Source organism: Dasypus novemcinctus, chromosome X, assembly GCF_030445035.2.
Source record: "Dasypus novemcinctus isolate mDasNov1 chromosome X, mDasNov1.1.hap2, whole genome shotgun sequence".
NCBI lineage: Eukaryota > Metazoa > Chordata > Mammalia > Cingulata > Dasypodidae > Dasypus > Dasypus novemcinctus.
The window spans coordinates 25,977,747-25,993,379 of record NC_080704.1 but is presented as its reverse complement, the minus strand read 5'-3'; the positions used below and the strand labels follow the sequence as shown (position 1 = coordinate 25,993,379).

General features: G+C 41.6%; 1 protein-coding gene across 1 annotated transcript in view; it reads right to left on the bottom strand.

Moving 5' to 3' along the window:
- DDX53 (DEAD-box helicase 53) overlaps positions 1–3,492 on the bottom strand; it is a 29,567-nt gene extending 26,075 nt beyond the window's left edge. Inside the window, 1 exon segment of the mRNA XM_071212964.1 lies at positions 3,486–3,492. Coding sequence (XP_071069065.1) covers positions 3,486–3,492 — 7 coding nt within the window.
- Positions 3,493–15,633: the final 12,141 nt, after the last annotated feature.

The window sequence follows — 15,633 nt, the reverse complement described above, 5'->3', positions numbered from 1 at the left end:
AAGCACCGCTGATCGAGTGACTACCCAGTTGAATTGGGAATTCTAGACTTCCATGGTCCTGTAGATGGGAATGAATACAGTGATACATTTTCCTACCTTTATCTTTCTTCTGGAAAAATATATAAAAGCCTTGCTATTCTAGCAGCCACATGAATGGGCATGAAATGATTAAATGGCACATCTCAGGGTAGCCAGAGAAAACGTTTGATCGTATGACATGAAAATCCAACAGAAGCAATGAATTCGGCTGGGAGGTGTTTTGGGATAACACACAGGGTAGAAAATGGTCTAACCCTTTCAGATATTCTGGGAGTTAAAGAAAGAACTCCATCTCCTCCACTGCTGCTCAGGGAGAGGAACCATGCTGAGGTAGTTATCTCATTTTAAATGATTTGGGGTTCCCAGTTGGCCGTTCTGAGAAGACCAAATGTTACCTTGCTGTAATCAACATCTTCATTTTTTTCCCATGGTTTTTCTTTTTTTTTTTTATTCCAAATTCAGGGTTAGGAGGATCTTGTCCTTGATAGCAAAAACCTCTTTGAATTTCTGCAAGGCTTCTCAGAAAGGGAAATGCAAAATCTATAGTAGTTGTTAGAGGAGACAAGATATTAATCATAAGTATCAATCAGCATAAACAACAGTCAGAATTTCCAGTAAAAAACAACTATTAGGAACTTAAAATGAACCTTTAAAAATATAGTTTGAGTATGTCAAAAGCACAGAGAATTAATAGAATAATTTGATGAAAGAAAGGAGCCTCTACAAATCTGGGCATGAAATAATTTTGTCATTTTACATAAAAAGACCCAGATTCTAATTTTACTTCTTTGGCACATTATTTTTGTAACAATATGCTGAAAATGATTTATTAATATGCCTTTATATAAATACATTTATACATAGAAAGATATATAGATGTGAAATACTTAATGATTTAAAGCTTTTAACTGCAGCTTTAAAATAATTAACTTAGTTTGCTAAATAAAACCTATCTTTATTTGCAATCTGAACTCTAACAACTTTAATAAACAAAAACAAAATCATACCTATTAACTTGAGTATATAAGTGTTTTATTTGGAAATTATTGAATCTCATATAAATAACCATTTATATTATTATCTTTAATCAAAGTACCACCTTTTCTTTCCCCCAGACAAAAGCAAAACAAAGAGGACAGAAACAAAAAAACACTTTAGCTAATTCTCCATGAGTACTTATAGTTATTTAACAATTTTGAAATGGCAAAATTAACATATATGCATTTTTTTCAAAGGTATTTTTATAATTTGTTAATCTGACATTTTAGGGAATAATTGTTAATTTAAATTATGTTTTGTAACCATTACTTTGTATTTTCTCTTCTTTTTTGGTAGAAACTCTGTAGGCATTCAAAGACTATTAATTAAATTAGGTCTAAGTTCTTAAAGTGAGTTGAACATTTGGAAATTACAATTTAATATTAAATTTCTGTGATATTTTATAGCATTATAAGAACTTCATAAAATTAAACACTTAAAAAGACAGAGATTATTATTATATCATTTAGCTCAACAAAATTTTATACATATAATTTTAAATTTTAAACAAGTTAGGAAAGAGTGGAAAATTATTGAACTAATAAAACTAATTAGAAAATTTAGGATATTTGAATAAAGAAAAAATTCTCTATTCTCAAACCAAATTATTTTGCTAGCATTATTTTTATATAGTAAACTAATTTGAATGTCTCTGAGTCATATCAAAATTCTTCTTTACCTTGAGACAAAAACTTTTTCCCATTTTCTTATACTTATATTAACAAGGGCTATTACGTCAATATACTTTTCAGTGTCCACAAAAAAAGAAAGTTTAATAACATTTTTATTTCTTGTATACAATTTTGACTATTCATGCTAGATATTCCTAAAGTGTCTGCCTAACGACTTAATGCTTTTTATTATCAGTTAATCTTTATAGTTTCTCAAGAGAGGGAAAAAGAAAAGGAGTGGAACAGAATTTTAAAAAGTTAGCAGCAGACAAATACATAATGATCACTATAAAAGCCAATTATGTTTTCTCTGAAAAGGGTGGGTAAAAAGCTTAAATGTAGGAAAAAACGTTTGAAACCTACACACACACACACACAAAGCGTGACATACAGCCGTTTTGGCATAATATGGATCAGGACAGCTTTTTAAAGTCATCTAATTAAATCTCCAGCTTTTATTTATCCTTAAAGTGTGGAGATGAAGGAGATGTCTCTCACGTTAAACAAATGATCTCTCTTTCAAATAAATGAGACAAAGTATCTCCTCACGAGGGTTTCTTCCCTTTTTGCTTTCAGGTACCACTCAAATGAATAATGTTAGGTCAAAAGCCTCTAAGAGTGACCACTGCAATTCCTAATTGTCTCTGGTGAAATTGTGATAGTTGGTGAGCTAAATGCACAAGATAGCATTGTAGAGAGACAGCAAAAAGGAAGCAGGTGTTCAGGTGGCCGGTCAGGTGGGTCAGATAGAGAATACTTCATGGGAACTGAGGCAGTCCCTAAGGATGGTGCTTGAGTAGCTTCATATCTCTGGAGCGTGGCTAAAAGCCAATCATCACCACTCAGGGACTAGACAAGACCTCTCGATTTGGGGCAGATGACACTAAACAAAGCAATTCTCAGAAGCACAAAGATTAGGCTAAGGGAAAAGTCCTTATTAGGTTTTGAAAAGGTGACTTGGGGCAAAATTTGTTAAAAGGACAATGATGTAAGGAAACGACACTTATAAACCAAAGAAGCAGAAATATCATAGCCAGTATTAGAAGGCCAGAAAACGATTTTACCAAGGAGCATTACAAATCTGATCATATAATAACAACAATTGTAATAACTTTGGAGTAACCTCACTCCTAGGCAAACAAAATAAATATGCAAAGGGGCTTCAGCAAAATATCAGAACACAATTTGGGGTGAACTTACCTTTCAGCCAAGGTCAGGTGGCACCTTGGATAAGTAGAGTCTCAAAGAGTCTCAGATGTGTACACAACTACTGAGTCAAAGGTTTCAGTCCAAGGCAACTTCTTCAGCTGAATCTTGGTGAATCTTCATTTCTGTCAGTGCCCTCTCACCAAGGACTCCTAGGATCACCTGCACTTGAACAAGTTGGGTTTACTTCTCCTGGCAATGAGTGAGAATGCACACCAAGGGTGAACCATGGGATATTTTATTTGGGGGTTGGTATAAAGACTTATTATAAAATTTGGTCTTTGGTCCAGTGATTTGGGGGGAGGATACAAATGGGAATGAGATCTGGATTAGATGCTGTTAGAAATCCAAAACAATTCTGTGAGTAGGTACCTCAATAAATCTCATCCATAGGGAAAGTAGTTTTTAAGGAACAGAGTCTTTAGCATGGGGTGTCTGAGGTGGTTCTGGGAGTTTGGCAATTGGCTCTCTACTCTAATTGGACTCAAGGGTACTGACGACTCTCTCTCCAATAATGAAGAGGCTGCTAACAGTCCATGGTGCGAGTTGGAAATCAAGATACACAAAATAACATCACTGGATTCCACTACTTCTATGCTTATAAGAAGCAAGAATCTGGGTGAGGGTGTTTTAGACACCTTAACAAAATTTTGTGGAGTCAAATGGTATAATGATATTGGGTGGCTCCTCCTAGATACTCTGGATACGGTTATAAAAGAAAGAGATGAGTTGAAGGCTTCAAATTTAAAACATAAATACCACATGAATGATGCAAAGTTTCTATATGTGTTCTGAAAGAAAATCTTGTCTCCTGTGGCCACAGGCTTGAAATATCTGAGAACCAAACTCAGACTCTCATTGTATGAGTAGCAGAATTTCAAAGGAAACTAAAATCTCAACCCCACTCCTGGTACCAAGCTGTATTAGTCAGGGTTCTCTAGGGAAACAGAATCAACAAGAATTATCTGTCAATAGTATGCGATTTTATGAGTCTCTCATGCAGCCATGGGGTTGCACAAGTCCAGGTTCCACAGGCAGCCTGCAACCAGGGACTCCAATGAAAGTCAAATGAAGGTTCTTGATGAGTTCTGGGAATCATTAGCTGTCCAAAGACAAGCTGGGAAATTCTCTCTGAGTGCTGGAATCACTTTCCCTTTTAAGGCATTCAACTGATTGGGTTAAGCGTCACTCATTGCACATGGCAATCTCCCTGATGGATGTAATTGTAATCAGCTATCTATGATTTACCACTGCAGTAAAGTCAATGGTGACTAAAGTCCATAAATGCCCTTGTATTACAGTTAGCCCAGTGCTTGCTTGGCCAAATAATTGGGCACAATTACCTGGTTAAGTTGACACAATAGTCTAACCATCACAAAGGCTAAAACAGGAATTTGGTAAAGCAGCAGTCACTCATGAGAGTGGGTAAAGGGTATGTTTGGTATTTCGTGGCTTGGATAATGTTTATGTTTTGTCTGTGTTCAGACATGATCACAGAGTTGCCTTGTCTGACAGTGTTCTGGGAAAAGATTTACATTCAACAGGAGAACACCAAGGGCCACCTGTAAGTGCCAGCTAGCTCCTGGCATCATTAACGCCTAACTGAATGGTACCCTTGATGTCAGGAGTTGCTCTTTTCTTTCTCAGTACCCAGGTACCAAGACTCCTTATGTAGATATAACGATGTTACCCAAGTAACCGAAAAGACAGAAAGCTAACACTAAAGCATCATGGAAGTAGCAACTGCCAGAGCAATCACCATCACTGTGGCTGGCGGATCAAAGGAAGATGTTGGAGTGATTTAACTTAGAAGCTCAGAGGAGGGGGCTCCATGGAGTTGAAACTCAGATCTTGAGGATGAGGCATGGCTAATAATGGTGTTTCAAAGTGGGTTAGAGATGAAGCTGATAGTTTCAGGGTTGGAAAATCTGCAGACTGCACTGAGCTGTTGCCCTGGGCTGGAACGATCTCTGCAGTGGTGAAGAGGTGTTGATGGAGGGTCCTCACAGGAAGCAGACAGGACAGAGCAAGGCCTGCCTCCTTTCTTCAGCCTTGTAGTTGCCCACTAGGCCTAATAGGGCTCCAGCCGACAAAGCAAAACAGTGGTTTGCAGAGTCCCAGCTCCCACATCACAAACTAGCCTTTGGAATGGTGAGTTAGGATGAGAGGGAATGAATTAACTCACATAGATGGTTTGTTTTTCTGGGGCAAACTCTCTCGGTTTTTTGGTCCTATCTCAGGAGTATCTTCTATATCTCTTCCCAGCAGCAGCAGCAGCAGCAGCAGCAGCAGCAGCAGCTAGGACAGTGATCCAAGGAGAATCTCAAGCTGGGTGCTCAGTAGGCACTGTTTATTGAGTGCCTGGCAGGATGAATGGACAAATCTAGAGTTCTCTGACATTGGAGATAGGAATGAATGCAAGGGTACATTTTTTTCTATCATATTTCTTCTAGAAAAATAAAAGCCATGCTACTCTATCCCACACGTGGTCGGGCATAAAAAGTGACTAAAGGGCACACCTCAGTGAAGCCAGAGAAAACATTTGATTGTGTGACAGGAAAATCAAATAGAGGTAATGACTTTTGCCAGTGGCTTTTTTTTTTTAACCCCCATGCTACAAAATGTTCTAACCCTTTCAGAATTTCAAGGCAATGAGAAGAACTCTATATCCTATTCTGCTGCTCAGAGAGAGGAACCATCCTGAAATAACTGACATTATTTGCAGCCCATATTTGTATGGAAACATTGGAAAAGGGGACAAACATTTCAATGTGGCACAGAACGGAGTGGGAACTGATTGGGATTAGCAAGAGCTAGAGAATGTTAAGCCACTGAAGAGAGACTGAGAGTTTTGTAGAGTTGGTTAATGACCTCTGTGACAATGATGAGACCATTCCCGATTGACAGGTAAATAAGCAAAGGACATAGAAACTGAATAGTAAATCATAGTACTAAGAGAAGAAAACGACCAAGGTGTCACAGGCTAACGTTTTCGCCTTTCCCTTTTGAGGAACAATTAGAGTTGATGCCAGACTTACCATATGTATTATTTATTATTAGGATATGTGTGTGTGTGTGTGTGTGTGTGTTTGGTTATGTTAACTCTTTTATTTTAAATCAAACATAGTTAATTGCATAATCCATTATTCTTGACCTCCTTTAACTCTCAGTACATTTAGTTTATTGAAAAGAGAGCCTGAAGTTCATAAAAATTAATTTCAAGCATGGACTGTCTCTGTGGACTAAATCTGGATATAATTCTTCTCCTAGGAGACTGTAACTATGGTTGTTCTGGATAGGCACTGCCTTCCTCGACTGTAATTGGCTCCATGTCATGGTTTCTCTGACCACTCATTATCAGTGATCACTTCTCACCCTGTTACCTGGTTAACCCTTTGCAGACAGCAGCCCTCTCTAATTGTGCTCTCTGACCTGTGACAAGAGGTAAAGAGCCCATACCCATTCCAGTGGACTTCCCACTGAAGTAGAGGAGTGTCATCCAACACTCCTCAAGTCATCCACTGTAATCAAAATATAAGTTCGAGGAAGAGTAGCTTCATGTGTTGTTCTGCAACTAATGACCACTGCATTTAAGATTCCAGTGCCCCAAGTAGTAGTTACCTCCTAAAGAATAATATCTGAGTTATGTATATTCAGTATTTATCTGCCACATATCACACTACTGAGCATCAATGATAGCAACACTTTGAGGTTTCAGGCAACGTGTGGGGGTGAGGAACAAAAACCTCCAATTCCTTACATATTTGGGAATTCATATTCATCTTATTTTCCTGTGTTCTGCTAAAGCTTGTGGCCAGTTTTTCAGAACCATGCAAAAAGACTCTTGCTGGAATTGTTAAGAGCAAAAATGATGTCAGAAATGGAAAATGCAGTTGGCAAGAGAAGCAGCTATATACAGCCAATAGTAATAATTGCCAGCTTGATCTGAAATGGGAAGTATCATTCCTGAAATGGAAAACAAAAGTTTATACACCATCAGTTGGTTGGCTGGGCTGTTAGCTTTGCCTGAAAAGGTTAGGAATTACTGGTTTAGATCAAGCCCATGGGAGAAAAATGGAAACTATAGGAGTGTATACAGATTAGAGACAATAAACATTTTTTATTTGATGACATGGTATTGCAAAGAGAATATTTTGGAGCAAAATGAGGAATAAAGTATCCAGAAAAGTGTAATTGTCTGTGAGTATTTGCTTACTTTGTGCCAATATTAGCTGATAGGTAGCAGTGGGAATTGAGGCAGAGTGGATCTCTGAAATCTGGGTGAGCAGAGTTCCTTTATAGAACATTTGGATGGCTGCTTGAAATCTGTAGGTCAAGACTACTAAGGATTATGGGATGATGTGAATCTATGTTGGAAATACAAGTGCATACCCTTCAAGGAGTAGGATCCAAGTTAGGTTTTTCTTAGGTAGGGACACAGGTAAATTTAGGAAGATTTTTCATTTCTTTTAGCCTAGCTATGCACCCCAAGTAGGATAAGGTTAAGTCTTATTTTTTCTGTGTGTTATGTGGGGATAGCATGCCTTGCTGCTCACATTTCAAGGTGAATTGTTCATTTCATTGACTCATTAACTAAACAAATATTTTTTATGTTATCTGTGTGCTTAGACTTGTGCTTGAGGAAGATCATGCTTCTTGCCCAAGAGGAGCCTTTCCCTATAAGCTATGGGACTGTAGTTGTCTACATTTTGTAGTTGATGGGACAGCCATGAAGCTGAGAATATCACCTAAGACTTTTGCATTTCTTTGTTAATGTTTTTCCTAACTGGATGAAACAGCTGAGGGCCATATATACCTATTATTATGACTTTTTAGACTGCACATTTTGCTGAGAAGTGAGAGAAACAGTTAAGGATCTGCCGACTTCATCTTGATGCCCACTTTGGTCAACAGGTCATGGCTGCCTGCAGAAGACTGGAATCAATTCTGTGGGCTCTGATTGGTGTGTGGTGTCTGTCACTGGTTTGTGAGTGGAGATGGCACACTCACACAATGTTTTTGCCATCCTTGTCCTAAAAGAAGACATCTAACTATGGTTTGATAAACGTCAGTCTGCTGAACAGCTAGATTAGAATAGCTTGTCCAATTACCTCTTGTGCTGTTGGCTGGATATTATGGGACATCAAGGAACTATCAATATTTTGAACATGAAAATTGACATGCTATTCTAATGAATACTGAATACTGTAATGGCCCAATAACTTTTAACCTTATTGCAGATGTGATAATAAAAAAATAATGACCAAAATATTCTAAAGGGACCATGAAGTAAATTGTAAGTTTGTATGTTACAGTGTGAAGACAAATCACAAAATACCTTATGGGTTGATTATATTTTCTAAGTTTTATTTTTATTGAGATGCATAATTCATTTAAAAAAGTTGTAGAGCACATTACAATTTTTAATACTTTGGTATTAATCAACCAAAGGGATACTGATGCAAAGTACCAGAAATCTGTTGGCTTTTATAAAGGGTATTTATTTGGAGTGGAAGCTTATGGTCACAAGGCCCTAAAGTGTCCAACTCAAGGTACCATAAGAGGTACATGCACACCCAAAGTCATTTGCCACGTGTTGAAGCTAGATGGCAGGTGATGTCTGTGACGGTTCAGCCTTCCTCCTTTGCCGGCGGGTGGAGAGGAGCTGCTGGAGGCCTCTGCGACTTCTCTCGGTGGCTCCGAGGTATGGAGGGCGCGCGAGACTTAAGAAGGAATCACGGAGACAGGCTGGTGGCACAAGTCTGGTTTATTGCGGAAGGGGATACGGTTTTATAGGGTTAGGGACTGCGTGGAGAGATTTGATAGGTGCGGGCGGGTACTGCTTTCTGATAGGTGATTGTAAGCGGTTGCTAGGCAGAGGGCTAGCTGAGAGGTTCGGAATAGGGGAGGGGAAAGGGGAAGGGAGAGCCGACCAGATGTTAGGCTAGGCGGGAGATAGCGGGAGGGGGAGGCACCCGTTATTGATATATCTTGCCCAGGTAGGCTGAGGGCGCTTCGCCCGTACCAGGCTGAGGGTGTGGTCACCCGTTCCAGCCACCCTGAACTGCGGCTTCAGGCTGTGCACACGCCTGCTGCCCGGCTGGCTTAGTAACGTTGGTTCGCACCCCCACATCTCCCCCTCTGTTTTTAATAGCGGGTCAGAGCTCTCGGTGGGGGGGCTTGGAGGGGAATGTGGCAGGTGTGGGGCTTTCTGGCCTTCTGTGGCTGGCGAGGTTGTCGGTTGCGCTGACAGGGTCTCGGCTCAGCGGTGTCGGTTGTGGGGAGTCGCTGGTGCTGGACCTGCGGGGCTAGACTGGTGACAGAGTTAATCTGGATCCATGGCCCTAGGGCTAACAGGAGGATAAGGGTGAGGAGCGGGAGCAACCGCGCCCGACCAAGATGGCAGAGCGGAGGGCAGAATAGGAGGCGGGGCAGCGGAGGCGGGAAGGGAGGGGTAGCCCCACTTCCCCTTCTCAGCCGGGGAAGAAGGCGGAAGCATGCCATCTTGCAGAGGAGGGGAAGAAGAAGGGGGGAGTGCGCCATCTTGAAATGAACAAAGCGGAGTCCGGGGTATCATCCTCCTCATAGTCGCCATCAGGACAAGAGACCTCGCAAGCGTGGGCTGCCGCGGGAGGTGCGGCGCCCTGGAGGCAGGCCCGGATGGCGATGAGGGTGGGGATAAGGCCAGGGGGGAACCACTTGCGCTTGTGCTCCATAGCATTGGAGACGTGGTCGATGAGGATACAGTAGGTTTCGGGGTCCCAGAGGTGGCAGGTAGTCAGCCACGGGTTAAAAGGGAGTAGGAGGTCCCAGTAGGCCTACAGCTGCCTCATGGAGACGCGGCACTTGTGGGTGTCAAAAAGGCCAGCGAGCACCCGCACCTGCGGGGCCTGGCGGGAGGAGAGACGGCCACCCATATCGTGGGGCCGACGGGGGTAGGGAGAGCGGTGGGCCGCCAAGCTATGGAGCGAGGCGGCCGAAGTCTTTACCTGCTTCCAGGTGGTGGTGCTTGGCCCCACGCTGAGGCAGGGGAAAGGGCTGGGGGCCCTTACTTTCGGAGCGCCTCTGTGGTGGGGTTGCTTGGCCCCACGTTGGGTGCCAGTGCCAGCGGGTGGAGAGGAGCCGCTGGAGGCCTCTGCGACTTTTCTCGGTGGCTCTGAGGTATGGAGGGTGCGCGAGACTTAGGAAGGAATCGTGGAGACAGGCTGGTGGCACAAGTCTGGTTTATTGCGGAAGGGGATACGGTTTTATAGGGTTAGGGACTGCGTGGAGAGATTTGATAGGTGCGGGCGGGTACTGCTTTCTGATAGGTGATTGTAAGCGGTTGCTAGGCAGAGGGCTAGCTGAGAGGTTCGGAATAGGGGAGGGGAAAGGGGAAGGGAGAGACGACCAGATGTTAGGCTAGGCGGGAGATAGCGGGAGGCGCCCGTTATTGATATATCTTGCCCGGGTAGGCTGAGGGCGCTTCGCCTGTACAGGCTGAGGGCGTGGTCACCCGTTCCAGCCACCCTGAACTGCGGCTTCAGGCTGTGCACACGCCTGCTGCTGGGCCGGCTTAGTAACGTTGGTTCGCACCCCCACACTCCTTCCTCTTAAAGCTCTGTGGTTCCAGCTTCTTCTGATCTCAGCTGTAGGCTGTCATAAGGCTTCTCTCTCCTGGGGCTTGTCTTTCTCTCTGTGCTCAGTTGCAGCTGTAGGCTATCAGGCTCATCTCTCTTCCTGGGGTGTCTGCTGTGTCAATGGAGCTATCTCTATTCCTCTGTGTTCTTCTCCTGTGTGTCTACTTCCTTGTGAGAGTCTATTTTATCAGCCCAGGGGGTCTGGGACTCAAAGCTGAGTCACACTCTAATAACATGGTTGAATCAAAGCACTAATCTTAATTTAATCGGATATCTCAGCTGAGTCTAATACAACCAAAGGGTTATCACACCCAGAAGAATAGATCAGTTTACAAACATCTTTTTGGAATTCATAAATAATCTCAAACTGCCACCATGCCTGAAACCTGTCTAATATTCTATCCAGCACAACATAGTCAAATACATTTGATAAAAATGAGAAGAAACATTTAGAAAAAGGGCTACCGGAGCTTTTTCCTCACAGGTGTACCTTAGCAGTTACTTTCTTCAGGGAATTTCACTAATTGGGATATATATCCAGATGAAATAAGGCCACTATCCAGCCTCATCTTTCCTTGAGAAGAAAGAAATCTTTTCTTGTTGAAGGAAGGACTTCGGTCCAGTTTATGTTTGCATTTCCAGGGAGCCTGTGGTATGTCAGAAAATCACTAAGCATGTGAAATAGGAGAATGTTAGAAGTCAATTTTTAATATCCTAGCAAAATGAAAATTTGTTCCTATTTGCATGTATTTCCTGGCAAGTACCTCTGATCTTGGAACATTGGTAAATGTATGTAAAACCAGAAGTCTTCTAGGAATAAGAACATAGAAGTCCTAACTCATCTTCATGCACAAAGGAAGCAGACCCCAAGCAAGTGTTTTCTTGAACTGGGGGACATTTTTCTGGTGAATGGGATTAGATGGATAGGTTTTGGCAAATGTATTCTAATTCTCACTTATTGGAAAGCAGAGCAGCCTGCGTAATTTTGGGCAATAAATGATTTTGGAGAAAATGGCATTTTAAAAAGAGTAGTTTCATTACTTTCAGATACAATAACTGTCCATCAATTAGGTGTTTAGGGACCTGCTTAATAAAGAGCTAACTTTTTACCGAATATTATCTAACCCAGGCAACTAATATGGCCTACATGGAATAATTCACTGCTCTTTGCTTGTCCTGTGTACCTTTTGGTCAGGAACTGGGCTGAAATTCTAATGGGCTTATTACATTATGGATTGTTGGTACCACTCCAGTTTCTTACCACTCATCTGAGCAGAGCTACAAAGGCATTTTAATTGCAAGGGTGTGGTACAGAGGGGAGGATTTATGGCCTTTTTTTTGCAGTCTACCACAAGTTCTTTGTTCTTCCTTGTCTACTTGGCTGATCTCTCCTTTATTGAGCCACATGCCAATTTCTGGAGCATCCAGTGAACTGTCTTCTCCATCTGAATATTATCTAGTGCAATCTTTCAGACTCTCTCTGGAAGCTCATGTCTCTTCACAAAACTGCTGGCCATCCCGAAATGCTCTGACACCATTTTTTACCCTACCTTTCTTGGAGATTAATTTCAAACCATCAAGATGTTTTAAATTCAGATGACTGTCACATCCAGATACCTCCTATATGCTTTTCTTCCTAATTTTCGTGACTAGAAAGAAAACCTAGAATGAAATAGAATAATGCTATTTCCGTCTCCACAGGAGCATTTTATCATTGTGGCAGTTTGAAGCCAACATCTGGTATACATGCTGTATAATCGAGTCTCTCTGCTTTTCTTTTCAGTGGATTTTCCCTCGTCATGAGGAGAATCTTTTTCATTTGACTCTTGGCCTTTTTTTCCCTTTGGTGTGGATTATCATGTGCAACATTTATAGAAGCATTTCCCTTGGCATAGCTTCATATGCACGTCATAAAACAAACTAAATTACAGAAGCAAATTTTGCTGTCGCAGACGGCATTTGTGTCTCTCACTCTCGCCACGTCACGCACCCCGCCTGGCTGCTAACGCTAGCACCCTCATGTATTAGTCTGAGGTTTCTCTGACATCCAGGATCTTCTTTAACCACCTTCAGCAGATCACAAACAGTGCCCTTGGGTTATTTCCCCACCTCAGCCCCCCCTTGATAGTGACTGAAGAGAGTTGGTGCAGAAATACCCCGCCTCCTTCACCCTTTAGTTGGGAGGGGTAATTCTGAGTTGTGCATCCTATAAGCTCCAATTTCTCACAACGTAAACCTACTCATTCATGCACCCTTTATTAGCTGCCTTCTCTTCATGACTCATTTCCATTTCCCTCCCAAATAAACGACCTGACCTCAAATCCTGTCAGATTCTGCTTCTGGAGGAGTCCAAACATGTCCACATAGCTTTCTGATTTTTACAGTAACATTTCCTTAGCCCTAAACACTCCTTTACTCAATACTACATCAGATATTCTTATGATACTCCTGAGAACACAAATCTTAGGCCAATTCTATCAGATTCATTGCTGCCTTTCGGGCAATGTTGATCCCTGCTTTCAAATTAGGGAGGAAGATGGGGGCAGAGAAGGTGGGTGTGATGGTTAAGTTCAAGTGTCAACTTGGCTAGGTCATGGTGTCCAGTTGTTTGGTCAGGCAAGCACTGGCCTCATTGTTCTTCTGAGGGTATTTCATGGATTTAAATCATTAGTCAGTTGATTGCTTCTGCGGCTGATTACATCTACAATCAGTAGAAGAGATTGCCTTCAGCAATGAGAGAAGTCTCATCCAATCAGTCAAAGACCTTAAAGGAAGAATGGAGGATTTTAGCTGTCAGAAAGGAGAATTTTTTAAACCTTTACTTCAGTTAGCCAGCTTCTCCTAGAGAAATCAATGAAATTTTCATCAGAGCTCCCAACTTGTAGCCTGCTCCTTAGAATCCAGACTTGCCTGTCCTCATGGTTGCATGAGCCAATTCCTATAATGAGCCTCATAATATTTATATGTACATATACATACATACACACACATATCCAAAACCAGAGATATATATGTATATATACATTTATCTCCTATCAGATCTGTTTCTCTGGAGAATACAGCAGGTGAGTGTGTGTTTGCAAGCTTGTGTATGTGTGTGTTCAAGGGGATGGGAAAGGGTGAATATATATGTATATATATGTATATGTTTTTGCATGTCCTGGGTGTCAATCATAGTGAAGTGAAAATGATGGGGAAGTCATAATTTTAAAGGATTGAAAATTTTAAGTGTTGTTCGCTGGATTCACTGTTGCTGTTAATAGTTTTTTTTTCCTTTTTTAAAGATTTTTACAATTTTTACTTGTCTTTTTTAAAAAAGATATATAGATCACAAAAAATGTTACCTTAAAAAATATAAGAGGTTCCCATATACCCCACCCCACCCCCACCCTTCCCACCTTAACAACCTCTTTCGTCATTGTGGCACGTTCATTGTATTTGGTGAATACATTTTGGAGCACTGCTGCACTGCATGGATTATAGTTTACACTGTAGTTTACACTCTCTCCCAGAGTGGCAGGGTGATGTCAGTACTGCCTTTAATGCTTTCAACTTGCCTGGTGCTAAGGACAATTAGTCCTGAAAAGGAAAGTCCAACAGCAAGAGATTGTGTTTGTATTCTTAAGTTATAAGGTGAAGCATCTGTCAGAAAGGGCTTGAGGCTCTGGCCCTATAGTATCTCTAAGTGTTGTCAGTGCATCTAAGTAAGGACAGAGAAAATTGCTTTGTGCCCATAGCACTCCTGTGGGGAGGTTGGATTATGCCCTAAAATCTTCTCGGACAGGTGTTTTTATAGAGTGTGTGGGTGGGTGTGTTTAAGTGTGTGTAGGGAGTATATATGTACCACAAAGCGAAGTTCTACCCTCATGTTTGAATGCTTGCTCCATTCCTTACTATTTCCCTCAGCCCCCAAATCCAATCTTGTGTGTTGCTCTTTTCCCCTAGTGTCCTGGGAGGAATGAGTTGCTCTCATCTCCTTAGAGAAGCCTACACAGGACTGGAAGACAGAGGCAATATGGAAGTATGAGAAAAATATCATTCAGATCTTTGCATACACTAGAATATCACCACCCCACTTTGAATACTTGATAGTCATTATATAAATGATCTTTTTGAGAATCGGTTGCATTTAAGGATTTAAGTATCAGTATCAGCACTTCAGTAACTTTATACTATTTTTTAAATAGAAAGAAGGGCTACAATTTAAGAATAATGAAAAAGATGGAAGAGAAGCCATGAATAAATTCCTCTATGATGATTCAGATCATGGTCCTGGGAATCTTTAGATGCAGTTTCTGTTTGCACATCCTTCCATTTAATGGACAGTGGTGCCAAATTCTGCTTCATTGGTCAAACCTAGACATGGGAAATTAAGATGGAACAATTGGGGAGGAGGAACTTGCATAGTGACGGAGAAATCCTGCATTCAGGTGGTTCAGCAAGGCCTGTCTTGGGGTTTTATGGTGCTGTGGAGCAGTGGTTAAAATTTCACATTAAGAATGTGACATTTGTCTGCCAGTAGCTCCCAAATCTTAATAGATACCATCTCATTTCTGTCACTTCAACCAGAAGTGTGGCACAAATGATTATGTGGTAAATTGAATTATGGACCCCAATTTAGACATGTTCTTAATCTTAATCCACGTTGCAGTGGGTTTGGCCCCATTGTGAATAGGGTCTCCTAAAGATGTTATTTTCAGTTAAGGTGTGGCCCACTTGAATGAGGTTGTATCTTATACTTGATTATTGGAGGCCTTGTAGAGAGAAAGAAACCAGAAGCCAGAGAGAGCCAGCCACAGGGAGAAGCTGACAGCCAGAAGTCAGCAGGAACCCAAAAGAGAAAAGAGTGGCTATGGCCATGTGATGGGAAAGCCGAGGAGCCCAAGGGTTGCTGGCCAGCCAGAAGGCTACTGATCCCGGAAAGAAGCCAGTCTTCTAGCCAATACCTCACTTTGGACCTCTGCCTGCTGAAATGGTGAACCAGTAAATTCCTGTCATTTAAGCGAATCCATTGTGTAGCGTTTGTCCTAACAGCCTGGCAAACGGAGATTTCAAAATGA